Source organism: Lissotriton vulgaris, chromosome 12, assembly GCF_964263255.1.
Source record: "Lissotriton vulgaris chromosome 12, aLisVul1.2, whole genome shotgun sequence".
Lineage (NCBI taxonomy): Eukaryota > Metazoa > Chordata > Amphibia > Caudata > Salamandridae > Lissotriton > Lissotriton vulgaris.
The window spans coordinates 576366444-576388265 of NC_141700.1; the positions used below are offsets into that span (position 1 = coordinate 576366444).

At 40.0% G+C, this 21822-nt stretch overlaps 1 protein-coding gene across 1 annotated transcript in view; it reads right to left on the bottom strand.

Annotated features, from left to right (window-relative positions):
- The window catches only part of HEATR3 (HEAT repeat containing 3), a 194414-nt gene that overhangs the window by 34420 nt on the left and 138172 nt on the right, over nucleotides 1–21822 (bottom strand). The window contains exons 9-11 of the mRNA XM_086945442.1: nucleotides 12190–12347; nucleotides 5891–5973; nucleotides 1335–1471 (exon numbers count right to left, since the gene is read on the bottom strand). Of these exons, the coding sequence (XP_086801568.1) occupies nucleotides 1335–1471; nucleotides 5891–5973; nucleotides 12190–12347 (378 nt within the window). The remainder of the gene's footprint in view (nucleotides 1–1334; nucleotides 1472–5890; nucleotides 5974–12189; nucleotides 12348–21822) is intronic.

Consider the following 21822-nt stretch of genomic DNA (forward strand, 5'->3'; position numbering starts at 1 on the left):
CATGTATAGATGTATTTGACCTACTCCAAAACAAATCAAGAAAACAAAACATTTGATTAAGGATTTTCTCAGAAATACCACATTGTGCCTGCCAGAGAAAGCTGTAGGATATCTTTAAAGAGCTACTTGAATATTTCAATGTAAGAAATCTCTTCTAGAGCATTGTAAGCTAAACTGACACTTCCTGAAGCTTTGGACAAGCAGATGTGGGAGGTGAGGATACTATACGTTTCAGATGACTCCAATAGAGCAATTGTCTTTTGTTCCACCTCCTGATCAATGATGCCTGCCTGGAGCCAGTAATGAGAATTACTGCCTGGTGCCAGTGATAGTGAATGGGGCACTACAGATCTCTTTATTGGTTTGGACACTGATGCTTTTTAATTAATGTATAGGGAAAGCGATCTCCCTTACTCACTTATTCCATTACAAGAGATCATTAATGGTAAATACGGTCTGTGGACATGAATGCAGGAGAATACGGACAGTCATGATTGAGTCGACTAGTAATCAGTATGACAGGTCAATAATGGCGGTCATTAACGCAAAGGTAAATTTAAGCCCCCTACTACATAGTGACATTTATTGTTATTAATTCTTGGAATTGCTGAGGTACCTCACTGGCTCAACCCAGATTGTGTGAGGTCAGTGCTGCTTGTGGACATTAATGCAAGGGGATATTAAAGCTTCTTATTACATACTGCCATTTCTACATATTAATGGTTAGGGCAACTATGATTTCTTATTGACTAGGCTACCGGATTGTCAGAGTGAAGGGAAATCCATGGTTATTAGCACTAGGTGCGATATGTTGGAAGCTGGTCAAGCAATCAGACAGTTCTCTCTGCTCACTAAAGCTAATTTTACATGGTTGCTCAGGGAAAATCCTAGGGCTACCAGCTCCTAGTAGGTCCATCCAGTATTGTCGGGCTAAATGACATCCTTAAGACGCTTTCCAAGGGCATCTCTCAAATGGTCTTCACATCCACACAGGGAAACAATGTCTCGAAATAGTCTCTTCAGTCTTGTGGGGCGACTATGTCGCTCTGTCTCTCCATAAGCACCCTGTGGCGCTCCTCTGCCTGTATGTTTTCATTTAGGCTTATGTTCCAGTGTTGTGCTGCTCCTATTTGTTTTGCTGAGGAAGAATGTGAGTCTGGTTGCCAGAGACAAGTAAGAGAAAAGAGACATACATGATCGATCATGTTTTACTTGTGTGCGGCTATTTTGACTTTTACCTCGGTAGGCCTAGTGAAGGAGAAAATCCTTAGAAAAAGTTTTCAGCCATTTTATGTGTAATGTGTGTAAAAGTGGTATCTGTGCTCTATACTTGCCTGTTTGAGAAAACAGAATCTCTGATAGATGCTGTGCGAGATTCTGAAGTGCAGATGTACCGCCAAGACTTTCAACATCTAGCACAGAGAGAATGCTATGGAGACAGGTTAGGGCTCTATATTGCACAGTATTCATTCTGTGAAAAAAAGAAGAAAGTTTATTAATACACACATGTAAAGCAACACATTAACTTAAAATGTAAAAATGGCAATATGTTTTCAATAGTTTATTGGATTTTTCCACTTATAAAAAGCTTAATGATTATACAGAACAAGACTTTTGGAATAGGAAAAACAAATACAGAAAATAAAAAACACAACAAATGACTGCTGCTTAGATAATCAATAATCTGGACCACGACAACTTTAAACAAGCATTGGCATAGCCAATAGGTCTCACATTTGGGACCTTATGTGTTTAGCTAGAGCTTTTGGCTATGTTGTAGAGCATTGTGGCTGCTATGCATCACGATGAAAAGTTATAATAAAGTGTTAAGCATTTTTGTTAACTTTATACAAACCAAGACGACATTATATAAAACTGAATCACTTGATAAAAAAAGATTTTAACATAAAAATGTCTTCTAGGTTTTTTGTACTTGCACTGCTGGCAACACTTTCCTGCCTGTTCTCAGGCGTGTTTGTTATAATTTTTTGTCATGGGGGAGCGGGACATAAATAATGGGGGAGTGTACGTTGGAAAACAGTAATTTAATTAGAACACGAGCAGTGGACGGACTCAAAGGGGAGAATCAGATGCCAGATTCCGAGGGCAGGCTTAGGTGAGGCTTAGGTGGTGCGCTGATGCAAAATGGTGGTGGTGAATGATTTTTGGTGCTCAGGTAGTGCCACTATATGGTGTGGTTTGGAGGTACGTTGTGGATTGTAGAGTTGAAATATGTGGTTTGGTGTGTAATTATGGTGGGCCTATTGGAAATGAGTGGAGTTGAATTGTGTGGCCTGGAACTGTGGTGTTGAGTGAAATTATACTTAGTGAAATTGTGTGGAGTGCATTTATGTTGATTGGTGGTATGTGGCAGAGAGTGCATTTATGTGGAGTGTATTTATGTTGCATTGAGTAGAGTACAATTATGTGGCGTGTAATTATGTGGCACTGAGTGGTATTATGTGGAGTGTATTTATGTTTTATTGAGTAGAGTGTAATTATGTGGCTTGTAATTATGTGATACTGAGTGGTATGTGGAGTGTATTTAGGTTGTATTGAGTAGAATATAATTACGTGGTGTGTAATTAGGTGGAACGAGTGGTAATATGTGGAGTGTATTGATGTTGCATTGAGTAGAGGAATTATGTGACGTGTAATTATGTGGTACTGAGTGGTATGTGGGTTGTATTCATGTTGCATTGAGTAGAGTGTAAATATGTTAATTTGGAAATGACCGCGAGATTGATCAAAAGGCCTGCGAGTATGTGAACACCGATGCAGTCATCATTTTATTGGAATTGCCATAGCTCTTATCGCGATGCAGAGCCATTCTTGCTCTCTCATATTTCAGAAGTATTGAAAAGGAAAGGGACTGTAAGCTTACTGTGTCTCCAAGAAAGTGGGGACTCTGGGCTAATTTAATCAGGTCCAGCATACAGGTATTCACATACAAAAGAAGGGGAGAGGTTACAGTGTGCACCTACTCCAAACCCCTAGTCAAGTACTTTTACACACTATATAAGGAGTAGGGAGTGCACGCACGTGGTGTGGTGATATAATGTGGAAACGTGCTGCGAGTTTGAATACTGCCCTCCCTCACACCGAAGTGTGACATGCTTCATCATAGGGCTGCTTACAAAACACCCCAGAGCAACCACCGCCATTTTGAGTTGGACTTGGGGGCAAACTCGGTGAGTACATCTTAACTGAGTGGCCCTTCTGAATGAAGAATACAAGAAGTGTGGTATGCTTGAGGAGTATGTGAAACTCATTTGGTGACAAAACCACTTATTTCCGCATGACTTTCAAAGTTGGAAGAAGGACATATGAATATTTTAACTTACTAAAGGTAACCCTGGGCACGCAAAGGTGTTGCACCTGGGTTCAGGTGTGTGAAATATGAATGCAGAACACGCGGTTGAAGAGGTTTGAAATACACAATATTGGAACAGATAAGTACCTCAACGATAACACTCAGCCTAATTTTGGGATTACTTATTCTTTTAAATTTGCAGTAAAACCCAAGGAATCTCTCGTGGGAAATTCCCGAGGGTAAGATCTAAGTTATGATACACCTACGACCTCGATTGGACGATTGGGTATGACGACACAAACTGGGACCTGGATTGTCCTGAAGAAGGTCTACGTGACCATTTGAGTTGGCATATTGAAAAGGCCGAAAAATGTGGAGCACTGGGCAGTAAGGAGGGGTGTAAGAGGCACATCGCGACTCCCTATCACCACCATCCTTCATGTTTTAATCCTGATCGGAGGATCCAGGGATAAAATAGACTTAGGAATACCTCCAAGTTAGTTTTAACATTCGCTTCACTGCACCTTCACCTCCATTGTTCCCAGTCACTATTTGGAAATATGGTTTCTCTTTAGGTTGTGTTGGTTTTCCCCAACCCTATTGCTCCACCCCAGAAATTGGTTCTGCCGGGGTGTTTTGTAAGCAGCCCTATGATAAAGCATCTGACACTTTGGTGTGAGTGAGGGCAGTATTACAACTCCCAGCACGTTTCCACATAATATCACCATACCACGTGCGTGCGCTCCTTACTCCTCATATAGTTGTAAAAGTCCAGCATACAGACCCACACGTAATGCAAAACATAATGGTATGCTGTTCCTCCCAGAGGTTACAGGTCAATGTATTTAAGTAACACTGGTGAGCTCGCCAAGGGCAGGAGAAAAATAACCTCCCTTCGGAAAAGGACCCTCACACACCCAGTCAGCTAGGTGTCTTGCGTCATCATTGGGTCTGCTCCTCGTCGGGTCGGCGTCCTAGGCCATGGGAGTGAAAGTTTAGAGAAAAGGCCCGTCTTGGCCATTTGCAGGCTTTTCATTATACGCAAAGGCCAATGGAATGTGTGGGAGGAGGTCGACCCACACGAAGAAGCCTCTTGGAAGACCGGAGTGATTCCAAGAGGCACTCTCCTACAGCAGCACATGAGCGCTGCGCTAGGCTCGACCTAAAAAGAAAGTTACCGAAACGGTACAGTCCAAGTGGGTTTTAAAATTGGCCCCTGCCGTGGAAGCGGATGTTGTATTAAATGATCAGGAGTAGGATTCCAAGATGCAGCAGTGAGATTACTGGGTTTGGAAAAGGAGATATACTTATGTGGGCAAAAAGAATAAAAACCAGAGATTTGGGAGATGGATTGAAATCGAATAGATGAGATCAATAGTCAGTCGGGCTCTATTAATCTGAATGCCATTGGAGTAGTAAAAATCGGTCTGAAGAGCGAGGAAAACTAACATTTAGATCTAGTGACTTATTTATATACTGTACAGAGGGCTGCTATAGTATCCATACCATTGAGTGTTTTGGAATATACTTCCGGCGCCCCTCCAAGAGCCTTCAACTCAACTGAATCGTGATTTTCAAATAACGTAGAAAATATCAGACAGGAGACCTTAAAGGTGTAAAATGTTGCATGCTACAATGAGGCGTCCTTTTAATTAACCTGAAGAGAATTTAATTGTAATTATGGCCTTCAATGGGTATCTTGTGGCCGCCGTGAAATGGTCTCCATGACACACGACTCAGAAGACTATTTTGTAACTTTTTGCCTAGAACGAGTAAACACAAGAACTAGGATTTTGCACGTTTCAAAACAACTGAATAAGCGCACTGCCTTAACTTAATTTATGGGGTTAGCAGATTACAAACGCAGGCAATACCATTTTTTTAACTTGGCATACCAGTCTCTCCTGAGGTGTAAGCATAATTGCAGAAAAAATGATTTTTGTGGCACTATATAAAAAAAATTCTACTTTGAAATAATGAAACCTGCTCCATCAAAACCTGTGAAGAAGAAATATCACATTAAGAGCAGTATCTATCTACAATCACAGGCTGGGTTATAGTCATTGCCTGGCTTCAAAGGCTCTCCAGATCTTGCAATCAACCCATGAGTTACTGTCCCAACTATACAATTTCAAAATTGTATATGTAGAATACATTTCCAAGCATCCACTAGCAAGCTGCATGACTGGGTGTAACTTCAGAAACTCACAGCATTTTCTCTTATGTTCAAGGTCCTCTGTATACCATAAAGGTTATGGCACAACCAGCTTTAGTCATCTGCACATGCTACACCTCACTCCTTTACCCCTTTTTCTGTAAAGTTTTCAGTACTAAAGGAAAACATGATTTTGCAGAAGATGTAATTCTTACTTTATGAAGATAATTATAATTTTTACCCATTATTATTGGGATTGCTTTAAAGAAAAAGTTATTGCGATGTATTGGGCACATTGGACTTTGTAGAGGATAAAACACCAAAATAAAAATGCAATACAGTTTCCCTTAGTAATAATACAACTGAATGAAGAGGTTATGCAACTAAGTATGTAATTCAACACAAGTCTTTAAGTCTCTTACTTTCGAATTAATACCTTCCAAGATGGGCTCTTCGCGCAAACATCTACGGCATTGCTGTTTGGGAAGGAGGTTTTTTCCAGAATCTTAAAAATGAAAGATGAAAACCAGTAAATGACTGAAGAATCTGCTTTTCTTGCATGCAGCACAGTAACGTTAACCATGTCAGTCAGTCCATAACCACACGTTATGGAACTACAAACATAAAAGCGGTGTTGGAGTCCTTGAGATGACTCACATGGGATATGCGAAGAGTAAGGGAGGAGAGGTGGTAAGGAAAAAGTGAATAATACCATGGAACAGAAGCGATGTTAAGAACAGCTATTCAAGCATTTACAGAATTTAAAGCAACATAAATATTTGGCCCCGGTGACACTCAGAAGAGTATTTTCCTAAATGGCAAACAGTACTCCTTCCAAGGGTGGTAGCATTTGGCCTGTGAAATAACAAGGATGGGCAATAATCAGGAAGGAAAACCTCACCTCATTTACGACATGTTGCCCCACACCCTCTATACTTTCTGAACACACTCTCCTATAACATTCTAGTCCAGTAGCCTACATTTTGCAATCCAAACACTAGCTAAGTGAGAGCTAAAGCAGTTTAAGAGTGGTATGAATGTGTTTGTTTCAAGTCAATAATTCCAAGAGCTGTATTTTTTATAAACTAATTGTAATGTTCTTAATTTGCTAGTTGGAAGAGTATAACATTGAGAGGTGGAATTATCAAAAGTTAGGATGTTATTTTCAAACTAAGAATGTCATTTTTTGTCTAAAAAGTAAAGTTCATGTTATGTTACATTTTCTCTTAAAAGGCACTTATTCACCTTAGTTTCTTGGCAATAAAAAACGTAACAAGTCCTATAAACTACAAAGTGTTGAATGCACAAGAAAATAAAGTTGGCAATGTTATGGGCACATTCTACTACTGGGCATACATCTACGTCTCTTTATTACCAACTCCTGAATGCAATAAGACCTATTTCTCTCCTAATTTTTTTGTAGTAAAAAAATTGCAAATGTCATTTTCAATATATGTGGGCATAGATAAAACAACAAAACATGAAGGAGCAAGCAAAGATAATCAGAATTTACACATTATCTGAACATATGAGCAATAGTTTGCAATATCATGCTCAACCGCATGCACACTTCACCATTACAAATGTCAGGGAACAGTCCAGAAAAATTAATCCATGAACTAAGCAACAGATGAAGTAACTCTTGTTGGTGTTGAGCCATTATTTTAGTATCAGCAAATTGACTACCCACCCACACTGCAAGAATCAAATTGTTATCCTCACGATCATCCATTAAGGCTTCAAATTCTGCCCATATACAGGTACTGCTTGCTTTGGGGTGTGTGAGTTCTTTTAAATGTCCCTCCATTTTGATGTAAAAAGATGGATTAGCCTGTTATAGATTACCCTCTTCTCAACCATGGATATTCTATGCTTAGCAAGTAGCAGCGTAAGGCCAAGAGACCTTTCACAAGTGATTTTCAAACTTTGGAAATTGCACCTATATATGAAAGCCAAACATCTCATTATCACCTTGGGCCAGTATTCAGGTATCATTCTGCATTCCCATACTGGGTGGAATAAACAACATTAGTCCAATTAGGAGAATAAGTTGGACAAAATGTACTAATATCTCATTGTGTGACATGGCTTCTAGTTCGAGATGTTTATTAAATGACTTGGTATAATACACTCAGTCAGACAGCCTTAGTGTGTAAACAGACTGGACGCCACTGATCCTCAGATTGTAGTGTGCATAGAGTGTGCGGACACTTCTCCTTAGAGGAATCTGCAACGGGCTGATAGCATCATACAAGAACGACTACAGTTGTTTTTCAAATCAATTTCTTAGCACAGCTGGCATTTAAAAAATGTAACAGTATGGATTTGTATGGTTTTCTGCGGTCATGCTTTAGTCCCATTTGGATGCAGTAGCTGCTCTATCTTGTGCATATGTTAGAATTGGGATAATGTTACCTTCTGTATGTTGTTATAGCTCACGTAAATTAATCAATTTGCTATAGAGCAATACACCTGTTTCATGAATACCTTCCTAAATTAATTCAGTGTCTACGGATTAGTTTCAATGGTACATTTCAAAGTGTGGGATATATGGTCTGTGTGTCCTAAGACTGCATATGATCACCCTTCAAGCCTCCAAGGTGCATTCTGCTGGCATACCTCTCCTCTCCTGTTTAAGTCAGGAAATGCATGTATGTTAGCCATCTCAAATGGAACAAGCTCTGCCATCTCCATTGCTACATGTGGATTACTTAAATTAGTAATTAACTAGTGTACAATATGCTGCAACTGAGCAGCATGGAACTATTCCAAACCCATCTTCGTGTGGTTCAGCGATATTCTGTATGTCGACTGGAGACGGATACAGACATACAGAATATCGCTGAACCACACGAAATTCAATTTCCTACCTTACACGACTCTCTAAACAGCAGTTGACAATGCAGCGGCTTTCAAATCGCCATAGTTAAGATCCTCTTCCCGCTTTCAGCGGCTGGCATTTCCCATTTACAAGAGAAAGCTGCCAATGTGAAATTTTCAGGGGTTTTTTACCAGCAATGAATTATTTGGTCCTGATGATGGTCTACATGACGACAGCATCATAGACCGAAACGTTGACACCTCCATCATCTCCACCAACGTTTCTTTGGAACAAGCCTACAACCACTGTTTATTAATTATTTTGGTTGTCTGCCGCAATTATCAGGAGTTGATGTTCAGTTTTGAACTGATGTGTTTATGTTGGCTATACCTCTGTTAATAACTTTTTTTGCTCTAATCAATTTCTTCATATGTCCCCATATGTCTATTTGTGAATTGCACTACTAAACTTATAAAATTTCTTATGAATACATTTTTATTCTTTCCGTGTATCTTTCTCCTTCCATTGATGTATCCTTTTGTACTGATTTTTCTTCACATGTGATATCTGGTTAATACACTGGAGTGCGATAACTTGAATACGACTCCCAACTGAGTACATTTTGCTTTTAAAATCAAGTCCCTTGTAGCACCCCTCTGACCTTAATGATCTAGTGCCCAAGCCTACAAGGGTAAATTGGGTTTCCCCTGCTTCAATTAAATTATGCTCTATTTTTCGGCATTCTTCGTGTGACTACATGAAAGTGGTGCTGCTGTTGTTGCGTGGAGATTCATAGCTACCAAGTTTCCCTATGTCAGGTGTCACATTTTAAGTCAGTCCTGACCTCCTAACAAACATCACATGTATTCAGAGATTGAAAATGCTGCTGTTACCATTGAAGTATGGACTCAAAATCTACAGCAATAAAGTGTTGTTGGCTAAATAACCAGGATTGGCTGAATGTGTCACAGACAGTGGAACAGCTTGCATCTATGAATTTTTGCTGTTTTTGAATGTGGAAAGTCTTGTGTTGGTTTCGCCAATGTCCAATGCACATTTTGACAACACTTTTATAAGAGGTACCTGTCACAAAACCTCGCACTGAATGTTTAAAGCCGGATATTTGACAGTTGACCTGCTTTCAATACTGACTTGTGAACTGAGTTGTGAACAAAAGTGCCTAATGTATCACAGGGTTTTAACCATTCCGAGTCTATTGGAAATGTGATTGTACATATCGGCCAAGATTTTAAGAGCCAGTCATGTCACCAATCAGAGATGGACTTGAAAACTGCTAAAAGATCAGATCTGATTGTAATACACTCAGATTCTCTGCACTGCACAAAATATTTCGATTAGATCTGAAAACGGGCTTCTAAACATTTTCACAAGCACACAAAGCAGGAAAACATTTTAGTGAAATCTTGAACAATAAAATGCCAGCAGACTAATTTTACACCAGTCTCTTCTTGCTGCCTTGTAAAACAGTCCCATTGTGTTGGAACCTTTAGGGAGAAAAACAATTACATGTCCCCCACTTACCTTATTTTATTTGAATGCCATTTTAATTTGATGTGCAGGTGTTTGCTATGTGTACACAGACAAGGGCTTTTCCACTTTGTGAAGTTTATCAGTTAATACAGGTTTAAACCTAAAACAGAAAAGCTGAAGCCTAATCACACAATTGAATATCCAGGTCTACTTTGGCAAAGATTGTTTTACAGAGTACTCAAGTCTGCTATTTAGTTAGTTAAGAGACATGGGCCTTATAGAGAAAGTAATGTAGCAAACCACAAACAGTTAGATTAAACAGGAAGTTCGCCTAGGAATTCCACTCTACCCTAAAACCAACCTGCAACTTAGTGTTTCAAAACCTGCAGTTATGTGGATTTTCTAGAGGTACACCAAAGCCTTTATGTTAAATAGCCTGGGGTTGGTTTACCTATTAGCCGACTGCCTATTTGGAGTAACTAACGTTTGTGGCTTGTGGAGGCAGCTTTCACAAAGCATCGAGGTATACGTCACATTTGTTTTTGTTAGGAACCTAAGTTACAAGCAAAGTTCAGCAGGAGGAGAACCTGACTGAAAAGTCTGTCCTACAGGTATCAACTGGACAGCGCATGCTGGAACATTCCTCCCTTTAAAATGCAGTAACAAAGGGATAGATTTGAAAAACATAAATCAATAATTCATATACACTCTTACAAACTCTTGCTTTCCCTACCCTGCACACAAATACATTTCCACGCCCTAATGATTGCAAAGCCGCTACACTAAACAAAAGACTCACAGATCACACAAGCAATATGCAGACAAATGCCAACAACGATGATGATTCAGAAACACAGGTTGGATCATAAAATACCATAAATAACTTAAGCTAAGAGCACACCACAAACCACCCAAATGGCATTAAATCTTCATACAGAGTACATCGCTAACAAATCAATCTCATAGTTTCACAGGTCAAAACTCAAAACTCTACCTGAAGAGACAGCAGAAAAATATTTTACCTTCTTGCTACTAGGGAAAGCTAATAAGTCATCCGTTGAACTACTCAAGAAGCAGAGCACAGGTTACTAAACGTCACCTATTTCGCAAAAGGGACCTAATAAAACTTCTTGACAAGGATACACAGTCCTAAATTCACACCCATTCCACAAATGAACAAGATAAACCTTCCCAAACATGGCACATGGCAAAACAAAACTCAGCCTCCTTCCCAATCTGGGCCCAAGTTTACCTCTAATCGCGTCTAATCAAGGTAACAGGGCAAATCCTCAATACAGCAAAAGCATCACATCAGTACAGTAGTGGTAGCAAATTCACTCTGTTAAAACGTGTTATTTTACATTACTATTAAAGTAGGTGATGGTGTTTTCAATGCAACCAAATGCTTCAACACACAACTAGCAATGCACATGCTACTTAATTTGATGTTGCCCCAAACGCAACTTACACTGCAACAATGTACAGCAATTATACCTGCCGATAACAGTCAGTGGAATAGATAGGGAATCAATAGGGATTTGGTTAGACACTATCAGCTAGATTCATGAAGCATTTTTGCGGGCGCAAACGGTGGGAATGGCAGAACTCGGCCGTTTGCGCCCGCAAAAATGGCATTTGGAATTAATCAATGGGTCATGAACTCGCAATTTGAAAAATCGCAAAAAATTGTGATTTTGCCAAATTGCGATCGCATTTAAGGAATCTCAATTTGAGATTCCTTAAATGCTATTCATGAACCATTAATAAATTGCGATTTCGCTATTTTTTGCCGCTATTCACCGCGAAGTCTGACTTCGTGGTAAATAGCGAATACTGAGAAAAATGCACTTTTGAGCATTTTTCTCAGTTGTATGTTACGCACACACACATGTCCTTTGGACATGTGTGCGCAACATAAGTCTAAATTCACATTTCAGGAGTGCTACAGGGTGTCCTTTGGACACCCCTAGCACCCTTGAAATAGCATCCTTATTTGCGATTAGCAAATTGCTAATCGCAAATAAGGAATAACTCCCCATTCATTCCTCTGGGCTTTTAGGCCCATAGGAAATGAGGAATGTGTAGGAATCGCAATTTATTTAGCGATTTCTACATGAATCCCGTTCTGCAAGACCTTAATAGCGATTCCTTAATAATCGCTATTAAGGTTTGGCAAAACGGGACTTTGATGAATCTAGGGGTATATTTACTGGTCCGAGTAACACTTTAAAAAAAACTGGAGAGAAAGGATTTTTGTGGGCAATGTGGAAGGGGTTGTGTGGAACCCTACAGATCTAAAGACCAGGTGACAAACGTGTAGAGCCTATATATAAAAAATAAAAGACAAGGTTCTGTCCTACAAAAGCAACTTTAACATTTTTACCACAAAGATCCATCACAATGTTTTACCTTTTTTGGGATCAGGTGATTAATAAGAGCAGAGCGGACCTCGGCAGAAAGGCACAGAGGAGAGAGGAGGTGGCCACTGTCCACATTTAAGGAATTTTCTAAAGATATGTCACTTTCATCACTACTGGACAGCTCTTCCCATTCATCGTCAGAAGGATCTGAAATCCCAAAGAAAGCCAGAAAGGAATTATTTGAATAAAGCAAGCTTTAATTAAGTACATCTCTATTGTTTGACCTGCAGTACTAAATAAAGAAAAATGTTACTCACCGAGTAAAAATCTGTTGTGGCATGTAGTGCTGTAGATTCACATACTTACCATAAGTCCTCCATATAGTGTTGGGTTTGGAAATGTGCAAGTTGTTTTTCTACTAAGAAGTCTTTCGAGTCATGAGTTATGGTGATACCCCCTCCTGTTTACCAAGTGAGCATGGTCCTCGACTCCATTGTTAAGATTGTTTTTGGCTTGGCGGATGGAGTGTAAAGAATGATGTAGTGTAGTTCCTATTTTCCCTATAGGCCCTGCGCATTGGAATAACAAACAGCAGTGTAGATGTAGAAGTGCGGTCTTCTAGGTCTCTACTGACTATGTTAGACTTAATTCGGTTTGTACCAACTAGCTCAGAGGTCACTGAAAACTTTCTTGACTGAATAGGAAGCGATCAGCTTCCCTGGCTCAGACAAGAAGGGATTCAGTTTTCCAACAACCGCATAAACATGACAACTTTGCTCCTCAGAATAAGAGTCAATCTCTAGAGTCGTGTGAAACAATAGACAGCTATTTCACTCAGTCAGTTGTGCAGGAATTACTTTCACCAGGATGCAGAGAATAGAGAGACGGGCGTTTTCAATAAAAGGTATTATTTATTGAGCAGTCTTCCTTCTCATGCAAGAGAAATGAATTGCCACAATTGCAAGACTTGTTATTATAAAAAGTGCGTACAGTAAAAGGAGTATTACGAAATACTGTAAAAGCATTGATATGGTTTCTTAGCCATATGATAGTTCAAATGAGTAAAATATATACATTCATATATACATTTGGCTAACGTCCTCAACTGGTGCTTCTAACTACGCCTACCCCGGTGTACCTGACCTAAGCCTAATACTTGGGAGGGAGTAAGTAGCAGTTTAAGTTAAGTTGGTTTTGCCAAGGGTTTGCTTCAAGAATTCTCTCTAAGGGTCTAGTCAGCACCGTACCTCTGAAATAGAATGTTGGAGGTCTGGTATCTACTCTCAGGACTTGATATTCCAGTCACCCGCAAGGGTAGGCTGGAAACGCCGGAGCTGGATTTTCTCGGCAGGAGAAAAGACAGCGTCTCTTTCAGTACGTCAAGGAGGAGGAGGGGTAGCGTCCGTAGGCTTCTCGCATCTGCTGGGCTCTGCAAGGGACAGCTGTTCTGCTCCTGTATTCACCATCACCATCGTGTGTGCTTAAGGCAACGTTGGTATTATTTATACCTGAAAGGTGCCTTGTTTGACGTAAGTTTTTGGACATAAGACGTCAATAAAGATGTCACTAAGAACTGGTCGTTCTTACAGTGCTCATTAGAGTTCTATTACTAATCAAAACAAAGCAAGCGGGGCTTTCCCAGGTTGCTGGGGGTTTTATCTGTTGAAAGAACTCGGAGTGTTATCTAGGAATCTAAGGAAGTGGCTTCTGCTGTGTCATGTACTGTAATGAGCTGCAGAGACGAGTTACTGAAATATGGCTCTGATCGTTTATACCATTATAGGGATATCTATTGATTATAGCAGTATAGGAGCATATGGTCACAATATTGATCGGGGTCCTAGATAGAACACAACACCCACTCCACGAATTTATGTCCATCAAATTACTAAAAACTAAAGCAATAAGATGCGCGTGTAATACTTCCCACCCCAAAATACATATTGCATTTGAAATGGTGTATATGAAATACATGAAAATATAGGTACTGTACGTCTTTAAGCATAGTAATCATTCAAAAATTATTGCATATGTAATCAGTTGAACGATTTTGCGAAAAATTACACATGAAATGTCTCTTAATACAGAAAAGAAGGGCGAGACTATTTCATCACATATAAATACAATTGCTGTAAAATGTGCTAGAGGCCGAGGTAAAGTTTTTTGTCTCTAGATCTACTAAAAATAGAAGTTCTGTTCTTTATGAATAGTTCTACTTTAAGCAAAAGTATTTGTGCCAGAAAAGGTAAATATTTTGAAAAATGTGTCCGATTCAAAAATATTTCATGGTGAACGGGGGAATAGAGTTCCAAACACTTTTCAGTAGTTTTTGTTGATCAAAACTGAAGGCCAAATTCAGAGTTCATGGGAACGCTGTGCGCCGGAATGTTTTTTCCAAAAACTCATTGTTGCTGTTCAGGGGAGAACATCATATCAGACAGGCTCTTAAAGAATAGGTCTACATATTCAGGTGACAGTTCGACCAAGTTCGATAATGCTGTAACTTGGCAGGTGTGAGAATGATTGCTATCATCGATGTCTGGATCAGCAATGGTCACAGAAGGCCGTACCTGGGTGATGTTGCTTTCATGTACCGCTTCACTGCCGCCACCTAGTCGTAGCGCAGGAGTCTCAACGAATGTCGTCATCAGGATTGGTAGCCGCTGGGGACAACACGATGCATGAGCCGTTACAGGACTTAGCAAAGTATCGATATCCATTGGTACTGCTGATGGTAGTGCAAGACAGGTGTCTAACATACATTCTTCTCCGCATAGCATACATCGAAGCACAGGTAAGATGCAGGTCTGCCATATAGGTCTGAATGAAAGAAACCAGGTCATGTTCAGTTCTCTCAGCCGGGCCAATCCAAGGACTCTAGTTATGCGGTCCCGGTAGCGTACTGCTAGGATCGTTTCTTCCATCCTTGCCGGAGTCATGTCTGTGTTTTGGCTTGCCATATCGGAGCAGGAGGGTCAAAAATAAAATGCCTGCTACAAGTCCCAAAATTAGGGGTATGCCGCCAAAGACTGAATGGACAAAATTGGGAATAATGCCCAGAGTTGCTTTGAATGGTGTTAACAGTCCTGAAAAAATCGTCTTAAATATGTTTGAGATACCAATGGCATCCGACATATTTAGGATTTGGCTTAGCATTTCTGTGAAATGCACGGGGCAATTTGTTGATAAAAGGTCATGTATCTCCGATGCTGTCCTTGCAACTTGGAGATCATACGTCTCTTTTGATGACGTGATGGGCACTGTTGTCTGTAAAAGCACAGACTTCATTCTGCTTAAAGTATCAATTCGTATAGAAGAGACATTCAAAGGAGGCCAAATCGGCGTCTCAGAATCTCCAGGGCCGTTTGGAAACAATGCTTGCATACAGCAAGTGACCATGGAAGTCACGCTTACGAGATATGCTTTCCCTGGCACCAAGCCACAACAGCTGTGATCCATTATTAGAATGTAACTCCCGTTAGAAAGCTGCCTAAAGAAGGGCTCTATCTGTGTTGCAGGTGTGACGTGCTGGTGGCATGAAAGGTTGTTTGAAGTCCCTTCACAGGCCCCATGTAAATTAATACCCTGGCACAAAAGTATACCGCTTAGTGAATGTTTGCAATTTTCACCACGAAGAAATACATTTTTGTTGTTGTCACTGTAGCATGTGTGTGTATATGGTAATTTCCATGATGACTTAATGTACCCTTTACCCAATCGTTCATACTGGCCAGTCGGTATATACTCAAGGAATTTTTAAATCGGAAAGTTGTTATCGGAATTGTGATATTCCTGTGTATTATCCATTCAATGACAGGTCTTTCTGACATTGTCAATGGTAATCTCTCAAGTTTTTCGATGCTCAGGATTGTATAGCCTGCTCCTTTCTGTGTCAAACTGATTTGTTTATCAGTAAGGTTAAAGATGGAAAACAATGACGTTGTGTTGATTAAACGCCATGGCACATAGCCTGAACGAGGATTTTGCAGCGTCCAGCCTAGCTGTACAATAGAACGTAATTGCGACTGGCCATGTTGTAACATTAGCAAGTCTTTATCTATTATATCGATGGCAGATGATACAATACTGTCCAGTGAATATATTCGAGGACAGAGTCATTAACCCATTGTCCACAACAGAAAGTGATTTTTCCAAATTAATACGATCAATTTCTCGTATTTTTTCTGCTGTTTCAATTTGTTTTACTTTCCATGCCTCGTTGTATGCCGCATATACACTTGCCGCTATGAAACGTTTGACGCTGTTTGCGTGGTCCCATAATGAAATCGTGCAAATCAGCACCATCTTTAAGTAAAAATAAGTGTTGCTTAATTTCTGCCAGTGTGGATGATTCTAGCCATTCAAGGCACAGCTTCCCTACACTGTATGTTGTTACTATCCTTGGATGTTGTCTCTGGGAGTATCTAGGGTCTGGTCTGGTCATTTTTAACCCCTGTATTTTGTTCAGGAATCTATCTTGACAGTTATTCGTGTCAGTAGGCCAGATTAACCACTTTTTCCAATCAGGATGTGTTCTGTTTAGATGTAAAAAATTTTGATACGTCTATTTCAATATCTGTGGTTGCACTATCAGGTATTGGCTTTGGAATAGACGGTTTGTTAAGGTCTTTAATCTTAGCTAGGCCAAGACAGGTTGTTTGGTGAATTGTGTCATTTAAGAACATTATTTGTTCTGGGATCATGCAGGCTCGAAATAATGCTTCTAGGCCTTGTACCTGCCAATCTTTTGTACCCCAGATGGTTTTTGTTTCAATGTTGTTTTTCCAGAAATCAAAACCAAATGTCATTTTTTCATAAAATGCTTCTGAATATATCAATTTAGTATTTGTCAGCATTGTTTTCGTCCCTGTTTTATCCAACAGTTTATAATAAAATGTTTCTGCGTCACTTGTGTTGAACCCTGAGAAGTATTGGAATTTCTCAAAAAAACATTTTTGAACTACTTTTAGGTGGAGTAGCACAATGTTCCGATTGGTTATATTTAAAAACATTTCTAAGTTGTGCAGATTTATGTAAGTAATGGTCTGCGTAATGTGAAAAACAGTACATCTGTTCATAATTAGATGAACCTTGTAAATAATCATGGTCTGTAAATTTTGCTGACAACACTAAATCCGAAATCATATTATTTATACTTTCAAAATCCCAATCATCAGAGAACGTACTTGGTTTTACAAAGTCACTTAATGAAACCTTGAACTGGTGAGGATATTTCAAGATCTCGACCGGGCCATATACTTCATAGTCATGTCCCACACTACCCCGCCGGGTATTGGAATGGCTGTGACATTTACTGATGATAGTCCTCTTTTCTTGATTTGTGAGGTTTCAGAACTAAGTTGATGTTCTGACTTGCTGTGTCCATGGAACTGTATTTTCTCTCAATGAATTTTCCCGAACAAAGTACCATGATGAGCCAAAGCAGGAGGAAAAATACACCTAGCCCAAACCAAAACTCGAACCATGGAGAAATAAGGTAAGTTTCCTTGAGTTGATGAAAGAGTTCTGTTTTTTCTTTAAAAGTCTTTGTTTCTAGCGTCACTTCAGGGTCGCTTTGATCTTCAGAAAAGTTATCGAAATTGATGAAGTAACCAGAGGCAGTTCAGTCAATTGTTGGAATTGTTTTCTCAATTTGTCTTTCATTAGCACATTCTGATGCCACGTCATTGTAGACTGGAATTTCATGACGAACTGTTTCAATCTGTGTTTCAAGAGGCACGAGTTCCATGGCATTATTGCATAGTCCCTCTCTGTGCACTGCAGGTTTATCAAATGTGATTAGTCTTTCAGTTTGAACCTCTTGGATTGTTGCAAATTTGGGTATTCTGTTATTTCTCGGGAGTCCACTTGGCCTACTGTTGATTATAGGTCACATGATTGTGGTTTTACCAGGTCGATTGATACAACTCGGTTCTCCTTTTTACCAGCAATGGGCGGTAGTACTACTGATCTTGTTCCGTTGATTGCTAAGACAGGTACTACTTTTCTGTAAGAAGGCCCAAATTCCTTCTTCAACGCTATTTTCTCTCTGACCAGATACCCAATCTTCGGAATCCAGACAGGTCTTGCTGGGACAGGTGGTGTGTCTTCAGTGGTAGTTGGCTATTGCTTTATTTTTATGTTGCTTGAGGATTTTCTTGTTTCATTCAAGTCCTGTAAAATAGCCAAACGATCTTTGATGTCAAAGTCTTTATTTTTATCGTTTACCACTGAAGCCTGACTATCAAGATCCTGAACATGCATTCTAGTTCCGAACAATAGTTCGTACGGGCTGAAACCTTTTAGAGAATTTCTTGGCAAATTATTAAGACTACGTTGGACACTTATTAAATGTTTGACCCACCCATCACCTGAACCTAATACCCTCGCTGTTATAGATTGCTTTATGTCACGGTTTTTTCTTTCCACTACACTGTTTCCCTCAGGGTGAAATGGACAAGAGAATCGCAACCCAATGGCCATACTGGTCATGGCCTCCTTATAAGCTCGAGAGCTGAAAGCAGGACCCTGGTCAGAATGAAACATGCAATTGCGTATGTGCCGATAAAGACTCGCAGATCTTTTATAACAGTTTTGGCGTCAGTCGAGCGCTGGGGACACATTTATAAAGTGAATGTAGTCTTATACAATTAATAGGACGCTGGATTGCATATAGACAGCATTACGCTACCTACATACCAGGCCATGGCATTACTCCGCTTGACTCGCTGCTGCGATCTCTGTCGCAGTCCGGACAGTTCTTTACATATTTATAGTGGTGCAGGCTCATCTCCGGCCACCAGTACTCTGATTGTAATTCAGTCAGAGATTCTTTGATCTTTTTGTGCCTCGGACCCAATCCCATGTGTGCGTCTGCTATTAAAAAGATTCTCCGATTCGTGTTTGGAATTACCCTATCTCCCCACTCCAGGGATTCGAGCAAAAGGAACGGAGTTTGCATCAATTACGTATGCATAATTGAGTGGATAGTTCACGGGTAGTGCTGCACAGTCGCCTTTTAAGCACGTTTTTACTGCCAGCATGGTTTCCCCGTCTATATATTTTTCTGAACGCTTTTTTGTGGCTACGGAAGCCCGTTTAGTTGCTTCCGCTATGGCTGTATTAGCCAATGAATTCCCTGCAACGTGAACGCCATCACGTTGATGACTCAGTGTGTATCACGCGAGCCTTTTGTAGTTCTTTCTGTAAAAGAACTACTTGCTTCTAAAGCATTTTATACTTGATTGTGGCACCTGTGTCATCTTTGTAATCATTTTGAATCCAGCTCTGCAAATCATTTTTGTAGGAGTTGACGCAAAAATGCGAATCGCACACAATTAGTGTCGGGAATTCACGTCCGGCATTTTCAAGCGCCATCTTTAAAGATCTGATTTCAGCTCGCTGAGCCGAACATTTTCTCAGTGATTCAGTTTTTGTTATTTTCGGTCTGAATTTACCGCAGAGCCAGCGACCTTTAACAATCGCGCAGGATGCATCGTAGGATTTATTTTCTACGTTGTAATGCTGTACAAATCTGTCTGTATAGATTACACAGGAATATTGTTGTAGAGGAAGAATTTCGATTGGCAGAGGATATTCTTTTTCATAAGTTAAATCATTCAGTTTTTTCATGTGCCGGGCGAAATAGTATTTCGTGTCTTCTGCAGCAAGAGAATTATCCCACTGTATCCATTTCGGATCCAGTGACACTGTAAGGCAGGTTTACTGGGCTGAATAGTGCCTCGAAGGCGGATTCTGCTGTGAGAACAGTGATCCTTTCGCCTTGTGCTAGTGCTCCTTCTTTCGCTATAGCAGTTTGCACTGCCTTTACAGTATTTTCTGTGAGACTGAATGCTTTTTCTGCTTGTGTGTACAAATGTGATTTGTAAGCTATTGGTACCATTTCTCTCTCATTAGAGGTCAGGTACGTGAATCTGCATCTTCCTGGGATGACTCGGATGACAAGGTTGCGTGTATTGTCACGTGTCTCTAATTTTGTTTTTGCTAACATGTCCGTTTGCAATGATCTCAAAATTTGTGTGTGTTTTTGAGTCCAGTTGATTGGTTTAAAATCAGGTTTAATTAATTCGTAGAGAGGTTTAACCCTCTCCGCATAATTTAGAATGTAAGTTCTTCCGAAATTCAGGAAGCCTAGAATCGATTGTAAGTTCTTCAGCGTTTTTGGTGCTTGGAGAACAGCGCACTTCTCTAAGAAAATGTCCGCTAGGATTTTTCCTTCACTTGATAATTTGTATCCTAAAAATAATACTGTCAGATGGGCAATTCTTGACTTTTTAAAGTTGAATTCGTAACCCTCTGCAGCGAACCCAAGTATTATGGTGTTCACCCTTTTCAAGTGAGTATCCAAGTCGTCGTCTGTTAGATAGATGTCATCGACATAAGATAATGCCTCATCATCATACATTTTTAGTAACTCTGTTACTCTGGCTGAGAATAGTTTGGCTGTTCTTGAATCCCCGTGGGAGCCTAAAGAAATTTTTCTGTGACCCCATTATTGAGAAAACGGTCAAGTACCTGCTTTCTGGTGCAATATTTTGACAAAAGAATGCATTAGATATGTCTAATGTTGTTTTCTATTTTTTGCGAACTAGGTTATTCATTAGTGCAGCACTATGCGAATTTTGTACTGCAAATGTTTTGCAACATGAGTTAAGGTGTCTGTAGTCCAAGACTAGATGATATGAATCGTCCGGTTTGGAGACAGGAAACAAAGGATTGTTCATTTGAGAGGTGCATGTTTCAATTACCCCTTGGTATTCAAGTTGATCTAAAATCTCCCTGACCTGTTTTTTAGCTTCTTGCTTAACTGGGTACTGCCTTTGTGCAGTCGGTTGACATGATTTTTATATAATGCTGGTGCCTGGGCTACTGCCCATTTCCTTGCATATATATATTTAGTGTGAATTGGAATGTGATTTGAGAAAGCAGGCATAATCATTTCTTCGCCATGAGGGCACTCCATGACAAACTCTGGGGGCCAATCTTTCTCAGCTAACCGGATGTCATAGCCTTTTGAGAGGTTATCCCAAAATAGACCCCTTATTTTCCTAGTCTTATCTCCCTCTATACGCAGTGTTATTTCGTATATCTTATGAGGTTCGCTTACTCTGGTGTCGGCAGTTTCTACTTGAATGTATTCATTCGTGTCCACTGTCTCCAGATGACTCATCAGGATCTTGCGAGCTATGGTGATTTCTGCTGCACTGTCTAGCATTGTGTGCCCCCACTCCCCGTTTTTCAGCTGTGTCCTAGGTATTCTCGGCATGTTCGATTACTCTAATACTGGCTACCTTCTTTCTTGGAAATTGTAATTTTTTACTTTGAGCAGGTTCCTTGTCTTTGGACTTTGTGTGCTCTCCTGGGTCTGACCGTCCTCTTCGCTCCGATTTCTGCGAAAAAGATCGAGAGGGACGTGTATCAATACTTTGATAACTAGCAGGCTTTTTCAAGTTATCCCTATTTCTAGGGTTATATCTTTTCTCAGAGTGCTCCCTCTGGGGAGACTGGTGTTCTCGAGTCGGAGTTCTTTCCCTCCGTCGAGGAGACCTTCCTCTGGACTGGAAAACTTTTTCCTTGGGAGTGGATTGTTTATTTCCATCCCAGCTCTTTTTAGGAGTGTTTAAATTATTTTTTATAAATAATTTTTCAGGATTTTCGAGTA